The 27,269-nt window shown below is 41.7% G+C and overlaps 1 protein-coding gene across 16 annotated transcripts in view; it reads left to right on the top strand.

The window, feature by feature from the left end:
- Positions 1-27,269, top strand: part of DTNA (dystrobrevin alpha) — a 395,888-nt gene that overhangs the window by 65,066 nt on the left and 303,553 nt on the right. Inside the window, exons 1-2 of one of the 16 annotated variants that reach the window (XM_059724125.1) lie at positions 14,644-14,724; positions 15,615-15,692. The exons of 11 other annotated variants lie outside the window; for them this stretch is intronic. Coding sequence is in view for 1 of the 5 variants with exons in the window: in XM_059724121.1 (XP_059580104.1) it covers positions 14,352-14,368 (17 nt within the window). In the remaining 4 variants the exon portion in view is untranslated. Of the gene's footprint in view, positions 1-13,878; positions 13,982-14,094; positions 14,369-14,598; positions 14,725-15,614; positions 15,693-27,269 lie in introns of those variants that run through there. 4 more of the 16 variants (XM_059724124.1, XM_059724130.1, XM_059724121.1 and 1 more) reach the window with 4 other exon arrangements.

The following is a 27,269-nucleotide window of genomic DNA, read 5'->3' as shown; positions in this document are numbered from 1 at the left end:
AGCCTTTGTGGAAGGCAAGAAAATAGGAGAGAATGGCAACAGACCTAAGGTCCCACTTGTAGCCACTAGGGACAACCCTTACAATCTGCTCTGTAATCTTAAACTGTTTTTAAAAAAAAACTGAGAACTATTTTCTGCCCATAATATGTCTCAAAGAACCTTAGTTCTTACCGGTATTGTTGTGTTAATTTCTATTAGAAAAAGAAAGGTATGGTTAACAGGAAAAGGTAAATGTAGTGATGGCTCAGAGAAACATCTTTGTATCATTCTTGCCCTCATGGTGCCAGTGGATATATTAACAGGCTACTGCGTATATGGGAAAGCATGTTTTTATTAATAATTGTCTCAGATGCCTATAATTTAATTTCATATTTTTCAGTGTGCAGTCGTAAAGTCTTGGGGCAAGACTTCCACAGCAATAGCCATACATGAGAGTTTACATTGCAACATCTGAGGCTTTAGATCAAGTGTACAGTATCCCAAACTGAGGAAGTTACCTGTTTGTTTCATTTGGAGATAAATGCACTGATTTAGGAGAGATGTAATGAAGTGTTGTAACAAGGAGTATGTTGATTTACAATCATTTTCAGGCATCTTAGTGGCAGTAAGTATGTCCAGATCTGTTCCCAGTTTGTGTTATATCTATGTATGTTGCTTATAATCAAATTTGAGAAGACACTACCAACATAAAATAACATACTTATTTAACAATCTTAAAATGTGTTATGAGTCATTATTTAGGAATCTATTAAAATGAGTATTTTAAAATGTAGCTTATTTGCAGCATATAACAGCATAATAGCATGCGTAACAGCATGCTGTTAACTTACTTTTGCGCTTCATTTAATTTCAACAATAAAAGCAGATTTGTCTGCTTTTAGACAGGGCTGACTCAGACAGATCCAGGCAACTTTCAATGGGACTCAGTCTGCCTGCTGACATTCATGTAAATCTAGGGAATGTTACTGAAGTCAGTGTCCTGGCTTGTCTCTCTCTGTGCCCCACCTCAGGCCTTCATGTGGCTGATGGCATTTCACATTCAGATAACCTCATTCTCTTGTTGTGGTACTTTATTACAGGGGAGATTTTTAAAAGACCTCAGCCTTGTCTTAATTCTGCTACCATTGGGCATGTGTAGATGAAACGGGGGCCCTAATTTGAAGCGATGGGTTTTTAAAAACACTGCTTCAATTTAGGGCTGATTAAATCCCCATGTTGTGCACACACCCCACTGACTTACCTGCCTCTTCAGCAGGGAGGGGAGGGCAAGCTGCCAGTGGGCGGAGTGGTCCCTGGGCTGCAGGGGGACTGGTGCTTACCTCCATGGCAGTGGTGGCCCTCCGTGCGGCAGCACCTGCCTGCAGGCACCCAGCACAGGCAGTCCTGGGGGGGGTACCGCGGCTGCGGAGGGAAGCACTGGGCCCCTGCGCAGCTCAGGCAGGCTCTGGGTGGAGTGGGGGAAGGATCAGGCTTGCCGCTTTTCTTGGGCAGAGCCTGCTTTCCCAGGCTGCTGCGAGGCTGCTTGCAGGGCTTCCTGCAGAGCCATGGAGCTGCACAGAGCCCAATGCTTCGCCTTGCAGCTGTAGGAGCCCAGTACTTCACTCCATGGCTGTAGCGGCAGCAAACTAAAACTCCTCCTCGGAGTCACTTAAGGCGCATTATGCTACCGAATTTCCTACAGCAGCTGGAATTAATGCGCAATACGCCTTCGATGCATGGAAACACTGACACCATTAAAGTGGTGCAAAAGCATTTAGCCCTCTTTAAAGTGTCATTCACACATGCCTCTCATTTTGTCTACACACGGCCATTGAAGTCAGTAGTATTACAGTTAAACTGATGCCAAGAGAAGAATTAGGTTGATGCTGAGGTCTTTAGAAAATCCCTTGCTAAATAGTTGTATCTTTAAAAATACTGACCTGATTTCCTTTAGACTTGTCTTGTTCTGTAGATGCCATTGTTACTTAATTAAACCAAGTATGATAAATGTAAGAATAATTTACTGTATTTATTGTATAGGAAATCCTGCTTTGTAATATATTTGATTAGCTGATAAATAATTTTCAATATAAAAATAAATAATATTTTAAGGCATTCATACAAGGGAACACCGGGATCTCCTAATTGTAACACCCCATTTCCAGAATTCACTGGTATTTATAATGGTTTGGGTTTTTCCTGTGGAGTAGCTATAATTGTATTCAAGGTTTAGGATGTACTTATGATTTTTCTTTTAAGGCAAACAGATCTAAATTGGTTCATTTCACGCTGATATTTGCCATCCCTTTCATGTCTGCACTGTCTATACTCATAAGTAAAGTGTAAATACCGATATGCTGATTTATTTATTCATTCCTTCCCATTCTGGTTAACTTTCACCTTCTGATAAAACTTGTTAAAAAGATTCTTTCTTGGAGATTATCTCAAATCTATCTTGGATTATTACAAAATCAGAATTCCAAATGGGGAAGTTTGGTGTAGCTGAAAGATTATTGGTGAAGCCCTGCTGTAAAAATCGGACATTTGAACCTTAATTTACCTTTTTCTTGAAGTACAAGACCTCCAGGAAATTGATAGGATGTGGTTTATGGGTTATATCCAATATTACCAATTTCTCAACCTTCAAAAATGTAGTGAGTTTATTGATTTGAAAGCATTCAGGTTCTTATGGGTTAACATAATTCTCTCACTAAGTCAGACTGATAATTTCCAGTTATTAATTGACTAAATTCCTAGATTATTTGTTTTCCTGGTTTTAAGTATCACTTTTTAAATTCAGTGTGGCATTACTGAGACTCACAGGTTTTTTTTTCCCTTTTGATGCCTGCAATGAACCACAGTATGTGAAGCATTTACTGACTGCATTATATAACTTGTCATTCTCCTGCTATAAGCAACTATGCTTGAACAGCTTCTTGTACATTTCTCTGCAGTTTGAGCCATGCAGCTAATCGTGACATCCATATTTCTTTTAAGATGAGATCATTATCTATAATAAGCCTATGGGGAGGCATTTTGTGCTACATTCCCTGTACCAACTCTAGGATTGTGGGGTTGGTGCCAATGCTTAGGAAGTCAAGAAAGAGACTCACAGATTTTCATGTATTTAATATTTTGAGGTGTCATTTTCTCTCTTTTTTGCACTGCAGTCCTGATTTTCTTTATCCTTTTTTCAGGTTTCCCTGTGTTTGTCTTGCAAATGTGTTGTTCATGAAAGGTACCATTCAATACACAGCTCTAGGTTACTACCATCTGGGATTTCTGCACAAATCGGGTACAGCAGAGGGAGCAGTAGTGCAACCTTCTTCCTGACCACTGGCCCATTTTTTTCAATCTGGGCTTGGACCTCTAAAGCAGTGGTTTTCAACCTTGTTAGCTTCAAGGCTTCTTTGAAAAATGCCAGCTCTTATTTTTCAATAGTCAAGAAACTAGTGAAAGTTAATAGAGCAATTCTTTTGGTGCAAGGAACTCAGAAAGACCACATGACGTTACAATGTTTTTGACACTGTCAATTCCTATTTGAAATCTCTGGACGCATCCGCATGAACACGGACATTTGTTTCCCTGGGGACAAGAAGCAGCGGTGCACCTTGTGCTGCTGCTACTTGTCCCTAGGAAATGACGTGCCGCATGCCCTCTGGTGCATGTCAGATTACCCCGGGTCGGGTAGGGGAGCCAGCAGTCTTACCTGGAGTCCTGGGGGCCTCGGGGACCTGCAGCCACAACATTCCTTCAGCAGGGAGCCTGGCCAGCAGCCAGAGTGTGGCTCTGGCAGGCCAGGCTCTGGTTTAGGGCAGCTCATGCTGCTGCCATGTGTACTACCCTGCTTTTTTTCCATGCAGGTACTTTTTTTTGACCCTGGCAAGGTAGCAGTGCGGGGAACAACTGACTGTGCAGTGTGCAGCACCGCAGATGCATCTGTGGTGCCACATACTGCATGGCTGCGCACATCTGGACAGAGCCTCTGAGTTTATCTTGTGAATTGTGTAGGTGTTTGCACACCAAATATTTGCATCCCATTGCGTGACACCCATGACACCCTTAAAAAGGTCTCATGGCACCCTGCTTAAGGATCACTGCTCTAGGACTTAGTCTAAACATTCAGTCTTTTCTTTTAGCAGAGGTCAGAGTGCCAATTTGTGGTTTTTCTGTGCATCTCTCTATGGGAATGGAGGCAATTACATGATTGAGACAACTGTCCACTCAGAATTGGGTTGGGAACAGCAACTCATATCCTACAGAGCTAGTTAGCTGCAAGTGACTTTTAAACAACCAAGCTGTATGATACTCAACTTGGTGAGTTTTATGTAATAAGTTCCTCATCTCATTAGCAGTTTCCTGAATCCTTAATTGCCCTCAGGGTCAGAGTTCTTGTGATTTTTTTTTTTTCCCCAGTAAAAGACGTTAAAAGTTTTTCCTTCTTTCTCAGGCAGTTCTGTTAAAAGGCAAAATAAAGTGAGTGCCAGATTTTTATGAGACAGTTAAGGGTGGGAGGGCTGTCGGGGTGGGAGTTATTTTTTTACTTTGGACAAGTAGAAGCATAGTTTAAACCATTTTCCTAGATTAGTCCTTTTCAATTCTGGAGAAGACCCTGTGGGCACTCCTACCCTTCAGATTTCTATTAAAGACCTTTGGTCATTTGTCCATGCAAAAATAAGTACCCTTCATTGCATCTGCTGTGAAAGAGCACAGAGTGCACCCTTGACATCTGAGCTGTAGGATGAGCAAAGGTGAGAGCTATCTTTTGGCAAAATTAATCCACTTTAGTATTGACTTATGATGAGACTGGTGCTGGCTGTATAATCTGGGTGTGCTCAAACCTACAGTCAGCTTTACTGGGTGTGGACTGCAATGGTATATCTTATTTAAGACTAGAGTGCTCTGGGCTATCTTCACAATGGTTTGTGTGTGCGCCAAGTTGCAGTTGGATTCTAGGTTGCAATTGGATTCTATAACTTTCAGCAATATTGGTTCTAACATCCCTTAACTGTGAGGAATGATGTGCTGTACTTATGCATTATACATAAACTTTTACAGTTGGTGTGAAGTCTTTCTTTTTAAGAGCTGTCACTTGAAGCCTTTTGGGTTCAGCTTTTTTAGACCTGGATCCAACTGTAGATGATGCACCTTTGAAATTTGTCTGGGAGTCCCACCAGCAACAACAAAAAAAGACTTCTTTCAGTGCTTTATGTATACAGGACTCTGCCTGCATGCATCGGTATGTTTTGTGCTTGTAGTTGTTTTCTGTAGATTTTTTTTTGTGTTATAATATCAAAATTCAGTCCCACAGACAGTTCACTGTGTTTGAAAGTCATCTTCATTTTATTGTATCTTAGAGACATTGTATCTTGGGTTTACCCATTGATTTTTGTCAGTGTTCTACTAATTCTTGGTCTTTGGAAGAAACATAATGGAAGTAGGAATTCTCTAGTAGTCCTGACAGGGTTGGCTAGTAGGAGAGTGGGGGAAAGCATTTAGACCCATAAGTTTCTAGTGAAAAGTTGCCTTCATTGGTGCTATATTTCTCAGTAGCATAAGGAAATTTTGCTTCATGGAAAAATGTAACAGGTCTTTATGTTGTTGTTGTTTTTTAAATAAAGTGAATAATAGTATTATTATTATTACTTTGCAAAAACAAAACTATTAATAATCGTTTTATTTTTGCGAAGTACAAAGTAACTTCATATTATTGTAATTAGCTACAAGTTTCTTCTTTATTTTTAATGCTTATATTTTGGTCCTGCATTGTTCCACTGCATTCTGTTTTTATGGCATCATTCTGACTGCTTGGCAGATAATGCTGTGGCATTATATGTGTCTGAGTGGGTTTTTTCTTTTTTTTAGGCGTGCTGAAAGATATACAAGATATTAGTATTACTTTATAAAGTTGGCATAGCATATAACTTTCTATAATAAAAGCATATAACACACAATATTAAAGAAATTATTAGTGAACCATTTGTCACAGTGCTAGAAAATTAATGATCTACAACTGAGATTGAATCTGTTTGCAAAATGAAAGAAATTGAAGATGAATAATCCAGTTGAATCCCTTGTCAATGCAAAATTGCTCAATGCAGTGTCTTTTCCTGGTGCATTCTCTACCTGGGTAGTTATTAATTTAGATACTGTCTTAATTTTACATGTGTTTTTACAAATATGGGACATAACTCTTCACAACCTTCTTAATTCCCTGGCAGTGTTTTGACTAAACTTCCCTTCCAGTAATAAATGATCCAACTGGAAAATAAGTGGATTTTACTGACACACTGATGCAGGTGGCTTGATACCTCATCTGAATATAAAAGAGGTAGGAGTGGTTATCTGGAGAAGACATTCAGTCCTGGGAGAGCTCTACCAAGCCTGGAATTAGATTGATTTACAGTAACTATGGATAAAGTCAGGAGAATAAAGTCTATTATATCTTTGGATCGGACTAATGAAAGCCTCATATTCACAGCCTTACTTTTTAAAATGATCCTCACTTAAGTCATCCTATTAAAGTTAAGGGACCTACTCATAAGAGTGAAGACAGCTTTTATGAGGGAGGATTTGAAGGACTGGGCTCTTAAGGTGAGATGCATTTCTTACCTCAGTGGACTCAAAATCTAAGCCTGTCTAGACAAGTAAATTTAAACAAACTGGGCCTGTCTACACATGCAATTAATGTGAAGCAATAAACACTAGAATTTACTGCTCCCAGGTGTGCTGTTTGAACGTGTGCCCGGGAGCAATAAACTCTGGAGTTTACTGCCATTTGAATGTGTGCCTGGAAGTGTAGCACATTGAGTTAGAGTTGGAGCAGCCCCAGCTAGCAGGGGCTCAGAGGTTCAGCCTGTTAGACTGGGGCGGTTCTCCCTGGCTCAGCATGCTGCGAAGGGGCTGGCTGGGGTGCAGGGGTGCTTCAGTGCATGACTAGCTGGCAGGCAGCCTCATGCCCCAGCCATCTGGGGCAGTGCCTACATGTACGCTGCTGTTGAGTTTTTTTTTTTTAACTCCACAGTAGGATAGTACTTATATTTACAAGTATTATCCTGCTGCTGAATAAATTAGTGTAGTCCCACCTAATAGGGGCACACATGTAGATGCTGAGATGTTTGTTGTACAGCTAATTAAGCTAGTGCACAGTAAACATCTTGTGAAGAGACAGAAAAACAGACAAATGAAAGGCAAATGATGTATTTGTGCTCTATTTAAGTAGCTACATGTAAAGGATAGGATTGTGCCTATTAGGCATGATAAATTAGGAATGATAGAAAGCTACAGTGCCCCAGTGTCTATGACAGGGACATCTTCCTGTTAGAAAGAATAGTGAGGCATAATCATAGATCAGTATATAATGTGCTACTGGATTTGAGATATTAGTACATGCAACAATACTAAGATTCATGAAAGGTTCTCGCCTTGTTATGAAGTTCACAAAAAAGCCTTGGCTGGGATCATATAGTTGGGGATGGTCTGCTTTGAGCAGGGGGTTGGACTAGATGACCTCCTGAGGTCCCTTCCAACCCTAATTTTCTATGATTTGTTATTCCTTCATCCAGCCCTGGTAAAGCTCCAACAGCTGTATACTCACCAGGCTTCTGTATTTTGGGTCATAAAATCATAGAATCATAGAAAGTTAGGGTTGGAAGGGACATCAGGAGGTCATCTAGTCCTACCCCCTGCTCAGAGCAGGACCCAACTAGATCATCCCAGCCAACGCTTTGTCTAGCTGGGTTTTGAAAACCTCCAAGGATGGAGCTTCCACCACCTCTGGGTAACCTGTTCCAGTGTTTTACTACCCTCCTTATGAGAAAATTCTTCCTAATATCTAACCTAAACTTCCCTTGGTGCAACTTGAGACCATTGCTCCTTGTTCTCTCATCTCTCACCACTGAAAACAGTCTAGCTCCATCCTCTTTCAAAGCCCCCTTCAGGTAGTTGAAGGTTGCTCTTAAGTCCCCTCTCAGTCTCCTCTTCTCTAGACTAAATAAGCTCAGTTTCCTCAGTCCTTCCTCATAAGTCATGTTCCCCAGCCCCCTCACCATTTTTGTTGCTCTCCTCTGAACTCTCTCCAGTATGTCCGTATTGTTTCTATAGTGGGAGACCCAAAACTGAACAGATGTGGCCTCACCAGTGCTGAATAAGAGGGGAAGAATCACTTCCCTTGACCTACTGGCAACATACCTACCAATGCAGCCCAGTATGCCATTAGTCTTCTTGGCAACAAGGGCACACTGTTGACTCATGTTCAGCTTATTGTTCACTGTAACCCCCAGGTCCTTTTCTGCAGATCTGTTGCCTAGCCAGTCAGCCCCCAGCCTGTACTGGTGCATGGGATTGTTCTGTCCTAATTGCGGGACTTTGCACTTGTCCTTGTTGAACCTCATGAGATTCCTTTTGGGCCAGTCCTCCAATTTGTCTATGTCGCTCTATGCCCTCCCCTCCAGTGTATCTACTACTCCCCCTAGCTTGGTGTCATCTGCAAACTTGCCATCTTCCAGGTCATTGATGGAAGGGTCCAACCATGCTAGATTTGTGTGCCCTCAAGTTTCCATTGGTCTGAGTGGGCTGCAGTGGGCCACAGTACTGACTCTTTCATTGGTCTACCTGGCATGCTTCCTAGGCCCAATCTTTCTCTTGCACCTTCAAAGAAGTAGAACCTCACAGCATAACTGCCTTTGGCCCCCAGAACCAGTGTTGATTTCTCTCCATCCCCTCTTCCTGAACTCCTCAGGGTAGCTTAAGCAAACTGTGTTCCAGAGTTCCAATGTAGCAGTGCTCTGGATTTAGGTTTTACTAAAATTGAGGGACATGTGGTAATTGAAGCAAACAGTTGCACAAACTTTTGATTGTTTTTTTTTTTGGTTTTTTTTTGAAATTCTTACACTCTTATACTTTAGTTGGTATTCAAACTATACAAAACGAGACAAAGTAATAAAAACAACTTATAGATTTTCTTGCCTCAGTTTCCTCACCACTCCTGAGTATTCTTCGGAATTTAGTCAGAGCTTTCCAAGGAGGATGGGATTCCTTTCCTGTATGTGGCTTTTTATCTGGGTCAGGTCACGTGTCTGTCTCTCTTCTTCAGAGAACCTTCTTTTTCCTTGGTTGGGCTTGGGGCTAAGGAGAATCTCTGTTCTTCTCATCTGCCAAGTCTCGGTAAGTCTCAGAATTTTTCAGGCTCTGTGGTTTTTAAAATCCAGTGCTAATGCTCAACTTCGTTCTCTTGCCTGAGGATTTTTCCACTCTTAGTACTCCATCCCCATGCAGAAAAGTTGGAGAAGGCTGGTTTCATCTGTAATGTGTCTGTTCTACTGTCCTAAGATGCTCACATTTGACTGGGGACCATCAAGATGTAACAACCCTCCATTGTCCCTTATGTGGGAGATAATGTGATATAGCCCTGACTAAAGATAAGGGATACTATATGCTGTGTTTTTCAGTGATACAGATATTTCATAAAATCAATCAGAATTCATAAGTGGCACATAGATTCCCAATTCATCACAGTCAGAATTCATTATTTGGGGAAAATGAGGCAAAGAGAATTTAAATGATATCAAAGCAGGCCAGAACTGCATGGCATGTTTTTAAGGCCGTGTGTGTGATGAACATGTGGAAGACAGCATTTCCTAAAAGGAGAAAAGTTTAGGGATTCAAAACAAGTGCGTTTCTTTCCTACTAATGCGCACACTTTTAATTGTTATATTGCTGCCCTTTAGGCCTAGTCAGGGGAAATGCCTTTTGCTAAAAGCCCATATAGACCATTTTAGGGTTTTGGGTAACTTTTGTTTATTTGACAGCTTGTGAATATTCTTTTAGTTGGTAGTTGAATAATTTGCCTGCTGCAAGTGGAAAGCCCCTGGGAAGCAGGGCCTACATTGCTTCAAGGAGAGGGACAATGATGATGCAATAGAGAAGAGGCATCAGAGGCAGGCAAGACAAGACAGTACTCAGCATACTGTGCAATCTCAACCAAGTTTCTATGTGCAACTTGCCAAAGGGTCTGCTTGTCACACATTGAAATTCTCAGCCACTCTAGAAGCTGTGGTGGTACTCAGTAACCCACCAAAGGTGCAATCTTCAAGGTCTCCTGAGACCGATGTCTGCTGCTGACAAAAGTTAAGTGAACAAAATTCTGTTTCAAATGAAGTGTTTATATGTTTATTAATGTGGAGGGCAGAAATAGACAGGCTAAAACAGTAGTTGCCTACATTTTGTCATTGAGGGATATTCAGCGAGCACTCTCCAGTAGCAATGCACTTGAAAAACATGCAGTGTTTCCTTTCTCAGGTAGGACGTAACTTCTGGGTTAAGCACAGATAGTCAAAAAGCCAGAGGCTGAATTGATTTAATCTTTGCAGGTTAGTCTAAGATGCATAGATTGAACCGAAAAGCAAGTGTACACACATACATGTCTAATTCTGGAAATGCAGTCACATGCCCGCAGTAGCTCTGGCCAAAAGCTGAGGGGTGCTAGAGCACACCTCCCTGACTGCCAAAGGGAAGGAAGGAGAGAAGTCCTCCAAGACTTTCTTCCCCTCCCTGCTGGAGCAGAGGGGGCATGGCCAGGACCCAGCCTGGGGCCAGCATGCTTAGGCCAGGGGAAGGGGGGCTTTAAACCCCCCTCTCTGGCCCACATGGGACCCTACCACTGATCTGCCTGGGGTTAGGGGGCAGCCCCTGCCAGGGTTTTGCCTCCCTCTTGAGCAGGAGGTGTGTAGCTACTCCCCAACAAGGGGCTTGTAGGCTAAGGTGGGGAGGTCCTCCTTGGCTGTACAGGACCACAGTTTGCGTTTGCCTCAGGGGCAGCCGCTGCCAGGTTCCTGCCCCTGGCTTGATCAAGTAGCCAGAGTTGTGACCATGCCCAAGCTGGGGGCTTGCAGGCTAAGGTGGGGATGGAGAGGTTTAAACCCCCTCTCTGGCCCCAGCCAGGGTTTGCCTGGGGGGAGACGGTGCCTGCCAGGTTTTTGCTCACCCCTTGCTATTTACTCTTGTGGAGAGGGAGGGCATGGCCACACCCGGGCCCAGGGCTGGCATTCTCAGGGGGGGAGGAGCGGGACTTAAACCCCCTGCCTCATCATCCCAGCCCTGTTGGCAGTACTGTTTTTATAACTTTATTATGCTTAGGTAAAAGGGAACTTCTGGCTATATCTTTTGTCCCAGTCCTGGGCTGGGATGTGGCCATGCCCCCTGTCCTGTGTTTGAGTAAGGGAGAAAACCCTGGCAAGGGCTGCCCTCTGCCCCACTCAAGCTGGGGTAGGGCAGAAGCATGTTGGGGCTACCCACCGCCCCCTTAGCCTAGGGGTAAATCCTGGATAGGGTCCAGAACCAGGGAGGGAGGTTTAAACCTCCATCCCCCTAGCCTGCATGGGAACTCAGTTGGGGTCTGCTTGACAGAGGGAAAGCAGCCCCTGCCTGGCTTTTCCCCTGCTTCCTGCTCGAGCGGAGGGGGCGGGGACATGGCCAGATGCTGACCAGGCCATCAGGCTGAGGCAGAGGGTGGAGAGGGGGGTTTAAACTCTAGCTTCCCTCCCCACAAGGGACCCCTAGCTGGGGACTGTCTGGTAGGGGCGAAGCAGCCCTTGCCTGGTTTTTTCCCTGCTTCCTGCTTCAGTGGAGGGGCCAGGGGCATGGCCAGATACTTTGGCTGACATCTGGCCACATCCCAGCGTTCTGCTTGAGCAGGGGAAAAGCTAGGCAGGGGCTGCTTCACACCTGCCAGGCAGTCCCTGGCCGTGGCTCCCTTGCAGGGGAATGGAAGGGAGTGGGGTCTAACCCCCCCCCACCCCCCCACCTCAGCCTGCCAACCTGGCTGGCATCTGGCTATGCCCCCACCCCCTCTGCTCAGGTGGGGAGCAGAGACTGCTGCGCACCTGCCAGGCAGATCCTGGCTGGAGTCCCGGGTGGGAGGACAGGGAGCTTAAAGCCCCCTCTCCTCCTCTGCCTCTGTCTGTCTGTCTGTCTGCCTACCTGGCCTCAGGGTCTGGTCACCCCTCTTTCTCCGCTCCAGTCGCAAGAGGGGGAAATCGTGGCAGGGGCTGCTCCACCCCAGCAGGTAGGCCTGGCTGCTGTCTGGAGCTGAATTTCCCACCCCACCCACTTCTCAGCCAGCTGGAGCAGTGATAGTGCTCTGGCTAGGGCGCAGACGGATGGGGCCAACCCTGCTCTCTGGAGCAGACAGCCCAGCTCAGGGCTGCAAAGCATCCTGGGATACGGGGGAACGGAGTTGACTTGAACAGTGAAGAGGTCTGGGACAGAAGTTCCATAAACTGGTTTGACCTAAATCAGTTAAGTCTGATCCAGTCAGGTTTATCTGAAACTGGTTTTGTCCATTTTGTAAGTTGTTTAAGTGCACTGAACTTCTGATCTGTTGCAGTTTTAAATCAATTTCTGATCACTTAAACCGGTTTATGTGTAACTTCTGTCCCTATTCAGGCCAGTTTTTCAGCACAGGTGCTTGAAAGGTTTAAGACCTCATCTGTGTAATCAAAAAGTCCCATTGCTGACAGCTGTCAGTTATCATCATTACAACTGAACATTTGTTCAATAGTTTGTTATTCTCTATGCTTGCAGGTGACCTGTGTTCAACACTTGTTTAGCTGCAAACATGGTTAAGAACTGTTGTTAACAACAGTTAAGACAAAGGCCTGAGACTGTAAAATACAGATATTTGCCATGTTATCATTCTGTATAAATTGGTGTGATTGTAAATTGATATTTTCCAGGCTTCAGCTGAAAGCATTCACTAATTCATATGCTTTATATATAATCCTGTGGTTTGTTCCATTCTCACTTACTGCGATGTTTGAGATAAGAAAGCATTGTTTGCAACCAATAGCTAACTGCATATGTTTACAAATTAAAACCATGCAACTTCAAATGTGTGATATTAAGGACCAGAGGTTTGCGTTACCACTCATGATTACCAAAGGCACTGGTATGAATATTTACTTTCTGGGTTGCGTGGAAGGATTCCCTTCCCCCTCACCCCCTCTTTCAGTCACCTTAAATACTGCTATTAATGAGTAGTCTGTTTATTTTATATATATATTATTAGGACCTGGTTTCTGAACAGATACACTTTAATGTGATAACTGCAGGCAGATAAGAATGCCTTAGATGCCTTGTGTTCGCTATCTGGTTAGAAGATCTTTATTTTTACACGCTTTTCCTTGATAAAGATCTCTTTCCACAGGCAAAACTGCTGTAAGCTTCCAAATATGATTCCCTAGTGAAGCTTATATGACAGCTAGTGAAATACCACAGAGGCTGAGATGCTCCTCCTTGCCTCCCTCCTTCTCTCCCTCTCCAGCTGGCTGCATTAGAAACCATCTATAGATAATGCTTTCTTGTGATCTTATTTCACATTGTGATTTAATCAGTGATTCTAGGATTCAAACTCTCAGGCTTTGCCTTTGACCAATATTAGATTTGGCACAGGCAGTCATTTCAGCTACCTCTCTCTTGAACATAAGCAGCCATTGCCAGCTTGTCTTTTTTTTCTTTTGATGTGCTGCAGCAACATGTTTGAAAATGGGTTCGAAGGAAGGAATGGATTTTTTTTTTTAGCCTATTTATACCAGCTGAGTTAGTTTCCTTCAATGTAAAACACCATGTTCAGAGGAAAATGTGATGAGAGTACCAATTTGATTGCTGTGACTAAAATTTCTTGTAACCCTGTGGGAGGAAGGAGAAGATTGTTTGGCTTTTTTTAAAATAAATCCTCTGGAAAAAGCTGTGCATAATCTGTGGTGCAGACCTGCAAAATCCCCATGTTTCAAGGAGCAGAATAGAGCCTGAGCTCTGTTGCTTCAAGCTCTCAGGAATGTCACTCAGAACATTCCTTCCCTGGGCAGCCAAGTTTAGAAGTCAGTTAATTCCTGACTGCAAAACAGCCTGTTTATGTAGAGGGGAGGCAGTGAGAAGTTTTTACTTTCCCATTTGTCTGAACTAATGATCAATGAAAGCATCTCCTTTCATCTTGTACAGACAGGTAAAAGATAGATGAGAGAGGAAGAGAAAAGGTGGGGGTGGAGTAGAATGGTAGAGTAGGGTGGAGGTAGGAGGGAAAGAGAGAGAGAGGACGGAAGGAAAAAAAAAAAAAAGGGAGTGCCTGTGATTGGTAAGCTTTGCAAAGGCATCTGCCAGCGGGACTTCAGTGGAATGTGAAACCAAATCATTTACAAGTTAAAGATAGATGCAGAATACATAGCATCTTGAGCCAGGGTTTAAATTCATCTTTCTCTGCCTTGCTTCTTCTAAAGTTCTGTTTTGTTAGCTTTCCCTTGTCCGTTTAAGGACTTTAGTATTTCTTTAAATATAAAACAACTGGATTTATTGGAATTAAGGTGGCATAAGAGATCATGGTACATACTGTAGGGTAAGTAGAAAGCTCTTTTTTTGTGGATACAAATCCTTGTTTTGTACTGTAAGGTCATTGTACTTTTCCTCCTTGTGATTTTGGAGCATTCAGCAGTATGTTTAAAATGAGGTATGCATTTAGGTAATGTTCCTTGTTTGCCCTTTATGATTAACTTGGATTTTATGTTTCAGTGACCTGGAATAATGCAACTTTACTTGTATTGGCATGTTTAATACATCCTGTACTTTTATAATATCTTTGAATGGTGTTTTCCTATCGGATGTCTTTTCATTCTCCTACTTTACCCTTCATCAACAGGATATACTGTTTGATGGAGCACTGTTTATATTGTTATCTGTAACAAATTATCAGAAGTAAGTAGCTATTTATCATTCATATCTGTCCCTCTATTAATCAGATATGTTGAGGCTCACATAACTTCTTTTACAATCCTGATAAAGTTGTTTTCCTAAGAGCCAAAAAAAGTGCTTTTACTTTCAGAAAGTCAGTGAGGAGCTAGGTGTATTATTCGTTGTGTAGTGGGAACTTGCATTTTGAAAATTTCTTGTAAAACTGATTTTTATTTTTATCAGAACGTGTTAGATGGCAGTACTGTTTTTATAACTTTATTATGCTTAGGTAAAAGGGAACTGCTGGCTTTATCTTCTGTGGCAGCTGACCCAAAAGCAAGCAGAATTCCTTCCATGTAAATCCTGCCCTTAATAGTTGTAGTAAGCTCTTTATAGAGAAATAAAACTCCTGACAATCTTGTTTACAGAAAGTATACTGTTTTAATGCCACAAGTTGGTCTTGCCTTGCAGAATATACAGAGCTGCACTTGATTAAAATAGTAGTTGAAGAAAATATGAAGTACCTGATATAGTTTATCCCTTTCCTTGTTGAGTGATTTTGTTTGTATTATCAGTCAATTCACTGGCCTTTTATAAACTTCTTGGCATCTCTTCTGTGAACATGCCTGTCGTGAATGTGTATGAATTTTGTAGCTTGCATTGTTTTCAACATAGTTAAGTCAAAGTATGTGTGTGTGTTTTTGGGGGGAGAGGTGGAAACTGCAGACCTTTTCATGTGAATTTGGAGAATGAATAATGGCATACGTGGAAGTGCCCTCCGCATGAAAATGCTATAACATTTTATACCAGGTAAGGTTAAGTCCCTAGTGTATTTATGGTTTAGTAAGGTCAGGCTCTTGAATTCTGTATTAACTTCTAGTGCTCTAGTTTGTAAACAAAATATCATTTCTTAGCTTCTGAAACAGAAACAAATGGATGCAAGTTTGAAATGACGTTTCTGGTATTGCCACAAATTTCCTGTGTCATTTTAGGTAAGTCGTGTAACTGCTTTGTGCCTCTGAAATGAGGGTAACAGTAATGACTTTTTTGCACCTTTTGTCCATCTCATCCCTTTAGATTGCAAAGTCTTTGTGACAGATTTTCTGTGTCAGTACCAAGCACAATGGAAACCTGTTCTCAAGTGAAGCCTCAGGGTTCTGTTGTAATCCTACCTTAATGTGCCCATAATTAATCCACCCGGAGTATAGGTTGATCCCCCATTTTCAGGTTCAGTTTTAAGAAAAAAAGCTTTTTGTCTGAACATAAGTTGGTAACTATGGGAAAAGACTCTGAACGGCTATTTTCCTCAAAAAGGGTTATCACGGGAAAATCCAATAAGCAAGCGAAGGTCCTTGAAATCCTAAAGAATTGCACTGAAAAAAATCTGTCTTGGTGCTTCTACTGGATGCACAAAATTCCTGCAGGTACGAAAGTCAAGACTGTCAGTATCTTGGTTACAGGTCAACCCTAAATATGACTGCAATTTGTATAGTTCTTTTTGAGAGTAGACAGGTAGATGAATAATCAGGAAAGACAGTTATAATAGTAAAGGGGGTGTATCCATGGCTGGGGCCGTCATTTTTTCTACGGTTGAAAGAGAGGCTAGTCATTAGATCTGAGTGAAAATTCCTATGCTTTAACATTTTTGTTTTTAGCCTGAATCAGGATGAGAAGTTTAAATATGAATCCTTCCCCTATTCCTTAGGCACAAAATATTGCCCAAAATTTTGATTTAGATATACTGTTTTGTTTCAGCTTTTCAAATCACAATGACACACTGAAATTCCCAACATTGAAATGCATCCTTTTAAAAAAAAAACACAACAACAACTCATTTTGCCTCAGCTGAACACCAAACTGCATTTCCATTTTATGGCAGTTTGCCTCATGGGAGTTTTAGTTGAGGACTATAATTCTTCTTTATACAACAGACTCTGAGGCCAGAATATAGTACCCGAGAAGTACCCACAGTCATGCAACATCCATGATGCACTATACAGCTGGTTCTGGTGAAAGAGTATATTGCATTATGGGAAATGCAGTCTTCCAATAAGTCCAGCCCATAGATGAGAATGGGAACTTGACCTTTCATGAGGTAAATATAGGGAAATGCAGCTTAAAGTTGTACTGACTCGAAAGAACTGTTTGGGTCAGTTCAGCAAACATGTTCCAGTATTGATCAAGACCTCCTGAAACCAAAACTTCTTGGGAAAAACTGAGAATCTTTTTCAATGGAAATTTAATTCCCCTGCAGCCCTCCTCCTGAAACTGTGTTTTCTGTTTCTGTATAATTGCAACGGAAAGTCTACAGAAAGTAGAGCTGATTGGTAAGAACTGGCTGGCTTCTATGTGTCCACTATTGGAAGGAATTAACTGCACATAAGTTTAGTTTCAGTTACTAAGAAAATGTTACCTTTAGAGCAAAATGATCTGAATTCAACCCTTCAGGTTACCAAACATTGCTTAGCCTCTGTGCTGCGAGGCAGAAGGAGAGCCATGAAGTCCAAAGTACCTATGGCATGTTAAAATATAATTCTGTGAATCCCACAATTAGTAACCACTCTTTTAAAACAAGCTGCAGGATAGGAATATGTAAATGCTTCTCTGAGCTCTATTGAGGTTTTCATATTCCCTTCCTTGCCCCACCCATGTCTTTGTTCTGTTTCTTCCATTGGCACCCTGCAACTTGTTTCCAGTTATTCCTTCCAGATTGTCTCAGACCTTTTTATTCCTCCTCTCTCAGGATCACTTTGCTTAGTAGATAAGGAGGAGTTTCTTAGGGATCCATTGACCATGCCTAGTTTCCTGTCATCTTCAAAAATTGATTTGTAGAGGGTATAAGATTTGCTTTCCAAGGCCCTGAAGAAGATAGAGCACTGTTGCACCTTATGGACTAACTGGTCCAGAGAGGCATGAGCTTTTGTAGACAACAACCTCCTTTGTCCATTCCAAGCACCTGACAAAATAGGTTGTTGCCTACAAAAGCTCTTGTCTCTCTGGTGCCTTAGGGCAGAGTAGCACCTTTGAGATTATCTTCTGCCTCACTTTAGATTAACATGGCTAACCACCTTTGTTTCCAAGACGAGGGTTGCCAACCCTGACTGAAGGTATTCTGGGAGATTTTTTTCCCCAGCATGATATAATGTCATTAATTGTGCTCTTCAACCCTTTCACAATATCAATCTCCCGGATTGCTTTCCGTAGTCACTGGGAGATCAGTGCTTATTCTGGTAGACTCCTGGCCAGTCTGAGAGGGTTGGCAACCCTATCCAAGACTCTGATTGGAACCGAACCTCTCTCCTCCCCCCCCATGTTTCTCATTTGTGGGAACGGATGCCTAATAATGCTTCTACTTGTTCTGCTCCCAAGAACCCTTTGCTAAAACAGAAGTTCCTTTAAATTCACAAACTGCTGTTTTTTGAGCTAGTGCCTGATTTACTTTGAAAGGATTATGTATGCAGTGTCTTCTGGGGTTCATTGATCCAGAGAGAGAGTCAGACCTGTGATCTCAGAAGCATTTCAATCAATTTCCAAATTATGATGCTTGCATGGCTGTCTTTAGAAGCTCTGATTGAGTTTTCTCTAGTTTATGGAATAGTGAGATGGCACTACTGAAATCCATCAACTTATCAAGTGATATCAGACTTCTGTGCCTGTGGTTATTGCCTCAGTTTCTTTTTTGTACCAAGCGATGAAATACTTGCTGAGCCAGCTATGGACATAAAGTGAATTGATTTAGGGGTAGGACATGGAAGTACAAGAGAGCATGCTCTTAACAGGATGCTTAAAGTTGGGATTTACTGCAATTATAGTAGGAGAGAGATGCCCTAATTGGCTTAGAACTGGGGAAACAATTTAGCAGTGATATTCTGTGAGGCCAAGTTTTATTCTGTTTTTGTGTCTTGGTTTAGTATACCATCTATATCTGTCAGTAGCAACAAAGTCTTGGAACATATTCAAAGATCCAAGGACGAGCTAGAAAAGCATTGAAAACATATCAGTATCAACCTATTTATGGATGTTGGTTCCATGGCATTATTGTGATGAATTATACCTCTACTGAAGCAAAATGATTCAGTGGATACTGTGGATCCCTGATTCTGTTTGTGTGTTTGTGATTTTCTGCAAGTTGCATAATCTTTGTGCATTTTGGTCATCATAGCAGAAAGAAAATCAAGGGTAAAAAAGTGACATTTTGGCAAATGTAATCAGAATAAAAAACAAAACAGAACAAACCACCCAGCAATGACTTTTTTATTTTCAACAGAAGTAATACAAAATACAAGAGAATCCATCTTGGTTAACCAATCTGCCTTTTAGATATCTATAATCAAGCAAGAAGGAGGACTTGCAGATAAAAACAGTCAATAAATTTGTCCTGCCTTACTACATATTTAGCACATAACATTTTAATAAGAACAAATACTTTCTCCTTGTTATTACCTTTTCTGTCTTGAATCCTGCTTGATGACATGCTGCCTTTGCCATTGCACTGGAATGTTCTTGATTCTTGGCAGATAAGCTGGCTGCTTCTCCATATTTTTATATATTTCTCAGTCGGATCTGACTAAGAGTTCCCAGATCATTCATTTTAAATCGAAATTTATTGTTATTCCTGGTTTCTATCTCATTCCTTATTTCAGTAAACACATAAGCAAATGGGATCACTATTACATGAAGGTACCCGGGTAACCTTAATTTAGGCAATTCTTAACTTTTGAGTGCTTTGCTCAGCTACCTAAACATTATTTTAATAGTGTGTTTAATATAACTTTTGGCAAGGAAAGAAAAAGCTCTGAAGGCAGAGAATTTTTATCATGTGGAACGATATTGGCTCATGGTTTTGGTCATCAACAGAGTTCAGACCTTTGTATTTACAACACAGATCTCTGTCGCTTGGAACCCAGCAGTTAAAGCATTCATCAGAGGACAGGAAAGAACAAACAGTCACTCTGTTCCTATTCCTGTACCTGGCTGACACAAGGAGCAATTGCAGAGGAAGTCTTGTTTAGCCCCTGCCGCTCTTGGCTGGGGCATGCTTGATGCTGATGCAATCTTTAAAGAATTTAGCTGCCAAACTCTGAGTATGTGCCACAAGTCTTGAGTATATGTGAGCTGAGATTTTTTTCAAAGGCCAAATCTGGACCAGTTTTCACAAGAATGTCCCTGACAACTGTTTCCCCTCTTGGCAAGTTTCAGATTGTTAAGTCGAAGCATGGAGGCACCACATCTTCTCAACAGAACAGATTTTTTTTTTTTAACTGGGACAAAACAACTTCATTCTTGAAAATGGCTGAATTTTTATCTGAAACTTTAAACGATAGGTTTGGCCTGACTTTCATACCTGGCACAGGAATCTTCAGCCCAAATGAATAAAATTTGACAAACAACTGGAAAAAAGGATGTTATAATGGGAAATGACAGGTAGCCATGATTAAAGGAGTCACAAACTTCACTGACTAGAATATATTTTATTCGAGATTTGCAGAAATCAATCATGCCAGTAAAGGAGTTAATAAATAACATTTTGAAAAATAGCTCTTGCTTATTAATACATATCTATATTTCAAGTATATAAAACAGTATATAAAGGAATAAAGTATATAAAGGAATAAAGTGTTTGACCATTTTTGTTTAAAAGAATTCAGGCATGAGAACTGTAAACCCAAAGCAAAGCTACAGAGATGCTTGAGAGAGACTTTAAAGTCTTTTGTTTTAAAGTCAAAGATTATTTTTACAGTTTCAGTTAAGCTTATGTTAAGATGATGCATTTCCTTGTAAGTCCTTGCATGGCTCCCAGAGGAAGCAAGTCACATGGGGTAACTTCTCTGTGTTGCAAATGGCAGACACTGGGGACTGCTGATGTACTTGGGCACCATATGGTGGTAAGCGTATCCTGAAGCTGATTTCCTTTTGAAATTCAGAATCTCATTAAATAAGGAAACCTCAGGTCAGTATATGTAAGGAAGGATGATCTATCTAAGGCAGTGGTACTCAACTTTTGGACCCATGGGCCAGATTAGGCCTTGTGCACCTGAATCAGGACCTGCAACAACTCCATCTGCTGTGACCAGGCTCTGGGGCCCCATGCCACTCCCTGGCCCCATGTGCTGGGGTTGGACCTGGTATCACCCTGTGTGCCTGGTCTACCTTGCAGGGCCACAATCCTGCAGGGCTCCTCATGGAGCCATGGGAAGCCCCATGGGCCAGATGAGAAGGTGCTGGGACCAGATCTTGCCTACAGCCTGGGGGTTGGTCTGAGGTAACAGACCATTGAGTTAGTGTGGTCTAAAGGACCTTGTTACATGTTGCACTATGAGCCACGCAGATGTCAATAAGCTTAATGCTAGTTTGCAGTCACACAATTTGAGCAGCACATCTGTGGGCAGTGACCACACCTTAATGGAACAGGAGCTGGGTAGTGCAGATCAAAAGATAATTTTGCCCTGAAGTGGTGTAACTTTGATCTGCATAACAAGTGCTTTAAGTCACTTAACTCCTGGATTGTCTGCACATTAACATTTTTAAGAGCCCCAGAATTAACATGTAACAAGGCCCTAAGGGACACCGGTTTCTTATCCAGCAGAGCCATACTGTGGAAAAATGCACCCTAGGCAGCCCTCTCACCCTTCCTAAAGAGCAGAGAGCTGGGCAGAGTGCAAGGCATTCTGGGAATCCTAGCTCTCTAAAGCAACAGCAGAGTTGGTTACTGCTGTGGGGAGGGGGAATCCACCTCATTTTTTGCCATCAAAGTTGAAGTCCAGAGGGCAAAAAAAAAATGCTGAATTTGGCAGCAGAAAAATGGGGGTCAGGTTTTTTCCCTCCCCCCAACAGCAGCAAATTTCACTACTGCTCTATAAAACTATGATTCCCAGAGTGCCTTGTGCTGTGGTGCACATTGCCTGAGCTGCAGTGCATGTCATAGAGGCAAGCAGAAATCCAAGCAAGGTAAGTAGCCCCAGAGCAAGGCACCCACCCTCAACCCTACTTTAAGCAGCACATACTCTACTCACCCACCCCATGTTACTGGTAGTCAGCAACACACAAGGGAGTGATGTGGCTGGCATCATATTTAGCAGTCTTTGACACCCCTGCCTGAATAACCAGGTACCTGTTTACAGCTGGGTTACTGGAGGTGGCTTTTGACAGAAGCCCATAGCAAGGCTTAAACTCTCTTCTCCAGAGCTATAGTAAGATGCCTTAACCACTCTGCACCTGTACCCCTGTAGTATGCATAAGCCACACATGTATGCTCCTACCTGCCATAAATACTACCTATATGCTAAATGACTGAATGGAGACGCAACTTTTAACCATAAAAACGACATTCAAGATGGACACTCCCTTTTGACCAAAAAAGTCTGTATTAGCCAACTGAAATTAAACAAAAAAGAGAATAATTACAGTCTAAAACATTTGGACTAGAACACTAAAAAGGAGAAGTTACAGAACTTCCATACCTACTAGGAAATTTAGTGTTGGTTTTATGTGAAATGTACTAAGACACAACTGTAAAAAAATAGATACACAAGAAAACATGTTTGAACACATTCCTGTCTTAATTTATTACACTTGCAATTACAAAAAGACAAAAATAGAAATACAATGGGATAGAGATCTTGGCCTTAGTTTTCCTCTTCTGTCCTAAGTTTGTACTCACTGGATCTTGAGAGAGTATGGGAAAGATGTCTCTAAGCCACTGTTCTCTTTCTGGGACTTAAAATGACCTCAGACATAACTATGACCAGTCTAAAAAGCTGTGCTAGGAAAGGATCCAGCAAAGTGTATTTCACTCTGGCATGGCTGGCCCTACCCTTGGGATGCTTACTTGGTCAGGGGAATCCTTTAGGGCAGCTTTTTGGCTACTGTCTGTACCTTAGCAGTCCAAACAGCCTAACAAGGGTTCAGGACTAATCCCTGTGTTTGTCCTAGTATTTTAGCACTCTTATGTTACTGTAGTGAATGCTCTCACATTTTCAGTTAGGTGGGTTGTTTGATTTAATATATTTTCCATCTCAAACTTCTATGATCAGATCACTCCTGTCTGTGATAGCTAAGAAATGCACAATTATTCATGACAGTTCCTTGCTACAATTTTTAAGTAAATGGGCTTAATCTCTGATGATTTAGCTGTTTAATATCTATCTCTGAACTAATATATTCTAAGGATCCGGTCCAAAATAGTGAAAGGCAGAAATGTGCACATGGTATTATCCTCTTGGCTGAGATAATATATCAGTCTGCTCATTTTTTCCCTAAAATGGAAACAAACTCCTAGAGTATAAATCTTCCTGACTACTCAGTATTCATAGCTGTGCATGCAGAGTACCATATCAGGCAGCTACTGTGTTATGTCTATGAGATGCCCAAGCTTTGGGGTAAACCAAGCATAGATTAACCAGCTTTGACTATACCTATTTCACAGGTCATTAATCCTGCCCTTTCTCAGTTGTGCACCACTAGAGATTAATGTTAGGATTTCTATTAGGCATAACCATATATGCTGGAGCAAGAAAATAAAAATTGGATTCTTGTCCCTAGAAGAAAAGATTTGTAAAAAGCTTTTTCCATCCTAACCCTTGCTGGTCAAGTATCACAATGAAAAGGGTAAAGGTTGTTCAAATACTGGCTGAGTCCCTATTTGATTTGAAGTGTTAAGAGCTACAAAAATATAACTTTAAACACAAATCAGGTTCTTTAATGAAATAGCATTACAGAGGAATACTTGACAAAGTATAGAAATATAAACTGGCAACCAAATTCAGAAGTGTACCCATGGCACTATGCTGATAGTTCTTGATATTGATGAGCCAATATACATGTGTGCATGCATGCACCAGCGCATGCGCGCGCGCGCGCGCGCGCGCGCACACACACACACACACACACACACACACACACACACACACACACACACACACACACACACACACACACACACACACGTACGTGCTCTGAGGGGGTGCTTTAATTAGAACGGCTTCAAGAGCTGCTCTAATTAAAGCACCCACAGGGTCTCATGTATCACTATCCCCATGCTTCAAAATGGCAGCAGGGGTGTTTTATCTAAAACTAATTGAATGAGCTTTAGATAAAGTGCCCCTGTCAACATTTTGAAGCACAAGGACGCTGATACATGAGACACGGGAGGCTGCTGGAGTGCGGTAATTACCATGCTCCAGCAGACTCAATTAATTGAGTCTGCTCATGTTGGTGCAGCTTTCCTGCACATGTATAGGCACCCTTAGGTTGCAAGTGCTTATTGCGGGGCTAGCTGTCCCAGTAGTAGTATTGTCCAGCAGTAGTACGATAGGGAAGAACCCTGCTTGAGCAGGAAGGATACTGCTAAGGCAGCAGGTGTAGCAGGTGTAAGCTGCCCTGGAGGGTAGGCATTAGGAACAAAATGGAAACCCCTGTGGGTGGCTGGGGAGCCATTTGACCAGTAGGGACAGGACTTGAGCGGCACATAATGTCAGTGCTTGAGGGCAGGCAGCAGTCTGGCTTTGCAGGTGGCATAGATAGGAACTCCTGAGTAGGAAGGCTACAGGCGAGTGACTGACTGATACCTGAACTGTCCTAGGAACTGCAAGAAACTTATGGCCTGCAGGAAAGTTAAGACCCAGTGTGTGGAAGATTTTTTTTGTTATATAGCTAGTGGGCTTATGTTTATGTTCTAGCTTACACTGGTGGACCGAATGTGGCATAAGGGGTGATGATAATGGGGTGCTTGAGGGGTGCACCATGGTTTAAGTCACAGGAGTGTTGGAGAGGAATGTGGGTGTTTTGAGCCCTGCCAGGGGGACAAGATGAGGTCTGAAGCCCAGAAGCCAGGTCCTCTGTAGTAGGCTAGGGGTTTGGCCAAAGAAAGAGGACCAAAACCCTCAGCTGATGCCTCAGTGGGGGCTCAGAGGCCTGAGGAGGCTTGACATGATAATTGGTAACATCTGTGAGGCGTGGGCATGGGAAGGAGGCCACAAATATCTCTTAAGACAGCAGGTGCCCTGGGGAGCCCACTTAATGCTTGAGGGACAGGTTTGGGATCCGTAGGGTCCAAGAGGGACCTCCTGGCTGAAAGATGGACAATCGATCACTCTAGGACCCTTTGGTAGCCTCCCTTTTCATAATCCAATTATTCCAACAAAGGTATGGCAGACAAGAGGAAAGGGAGGGTACTCTAGAAGGCAGAACAGGGCAGGAGTTGCATTGTCACCAGGGGGTGTTATGGCCACCCCTTAAGGCCCCATTCTGTTACAATATATATAGTTTATGTTCTAAATTTCTGAGTTCAGATAGCTGAGCTCTAGTGAATCAATGAAGTGTATGCAGGCATTTTAACCATCATTCATAGATACACTCCTAGCTTTAAAATATTGTAAAAGTTAAAAAAACAAAACAAAACAACTCAGGACAGTATTGCATTGTTGGCCAAATATGATTTCTCCTAAGTATGTTTGGACATGAATCACTCAATGATCTAATAATTTGAACCAGATCCTTAGATTTTTAACTGAAATTCTAGCCTGTTGAAGTCAATGGTATATTCTCCACTTTTTTTTTTAAAGCACCAAATTTCATGGTAGAGTGTAATCATACAAACACACATGGTTAGTTTTACTACTGTAAATAGCCCCACTGATTTCAGGATTAGATTCATGCTCTAAAATCTTAGATGGTGTAATATTTCTGGTGACTACTTACATGTTGCCCCCGTGGCTGCTCATAGGGCTATGAGTTTACAACACCTAGTATCATTTAAAGTGAATTCATTCTATTTGTTTTTAAAAAAAACCTACAGAACTTTTTATTCATCTTTTGATTGGCTGTTAATGTCCTATTGTAGTTTGCTATTTCAATTTTGGAGTTCTACACTAATATATATGAAGATATGAAAGTGACCAGAACCAAAGCAGTTCCATACCTTAACTGGTATAAAATGATAGAGCTCCATTGACATCAATAGAGCCCCGCTAGTATACATCCACCAGGACCCAAAAGTGAAAGGCAGAAAGCAAAACAGCAGCATGAAGTATGGATTGATTTGTTTAGACTTTTATATTTAGTTTTTAAGTTCCATTTAATGTAATTTTGCATTATGAATTTTTTTTAAATGTTTAAATTTTAATTGACAATGACTCTTATTTAGATGGAGTGTTTTTTAATGTTTAACTTGCATTAAATACTTCCCTAGGCAATAATTAAGCCTTTATGGTGACACTCATGCAGTCAGGCCTCAGCTGGTACAAAGTGTGAATGCCACTGAAAATATTCTAGCGTTTGTTACAGTAGTGTGAATCCCAGCATACATTTATTGACTTTAGTAGGGCTACTGCAGGTGTACACTGGTGTGTCTCATCAGAATTTGCCCCTTCACTCTACATATTTTAGAGTCAAGGTTCAATGTTAATTTCAGGTGCGTCAGTTTTTATACATGGAATCTGTAAATCTACAACTGCAGCCCCATATGCAAGTTTTGTTGCAGGTTTTTCTAACTATGCAATGATCTGTCCTGCTTTGGAGTTGCACACATACGTGAGATTAGAATTAGGCCCATATTACACACATGAATATAAGGTGACAAACGTGGGACCACCAATATATCAGTTGTTAATAGCCATATGCTGTTATCATTGACATTGAGAACATAATTAAATCAGAATGATTTGAAACTGCCGTCAGGGAAAGAGAACAGAGAAAAACAGCTTAATCCTCACCACGACATGTTTTCATTGACCTACTTACAGTAGAGAAGAAAATGTGTCCCTTCCCACTACAGCAAAATGGATTTATTCAGCAATTTTATAATGCAACTACACACAAGAATATTCCTCCTCATTCCAGGAGGATTTGGAAAACAGAATTATATTATTTCATATACTTAATGGTAGGAAGTGAAAGTTCTTTTCCAAGTAATAATATTACTAATCGAATCAGTTCAGCAGTAAACACTGATAGAACTGTATTGGAAGGAAAACATGCTAGTCCTCCTTTCTTGCATGCATACAAGCTTCTTTACTATTCTTTACTGGCTTCTTTACTATTCATTCCATCCAGGAAGAGCACACACCAACTGCAGATGCTTGCTCAGCCTAATGAAGGGTATTTATACCCGAAAGGTTGCAAAGAAGAATTTTTCCAACTATTTGAGCTGGTCTAATAAAAGATATCAGATTTACCCAAAGAACCTTCTCTGCCTATGTTCACATGAACAGCACTTTTGATTTCAGTAGGACAGACAACATGTGCAAGTAAAGAGTTGCAGGGTCAGACCCATTCTATTCAGAATAAACCTACTAAATTTTAATACTCCTGCAAAGCTTATAATAATTAGCACCAACATTCCTAATCCTGTCTGAAGGGGCAGCCCACTTCCATTTCTTCTGGAACTTAGTTCTCCTATATTCTTTTCACAACAGGGCATGTTTTGTCTGTCTGTTTGGCTGCCATTTCCCTGTGTCAGGGACAGCTGAGATTCAGATACATTGGCACCCTTTATATTGAAAGATGCAGCAGTAACACAATTATTTTATTATAGTTCTCCTTCCAGATCTTCATTGAGTCCTTTCCTCAGA

Source organism: Alligator mississippiensis, chromosome 3 (assembly GCF_030867095.1).
Source record: "Alligator mississippiensis isolate rAllMis1 chromosome 3, rAllMis1, whole genome shotgun sequence".
In the NCBI taxonomy this organism is placed as follows: domain Eukaryota; kingdom Metazoa; phylum Chordata; order Crocodylia; family Alligatoridae; genus Alligator; species Alligator mississippiensis.
Note: the sequence above shows the minus strand (reverse complement) of the source record. Positions and strands in the feature narration are given on the sequence as shown.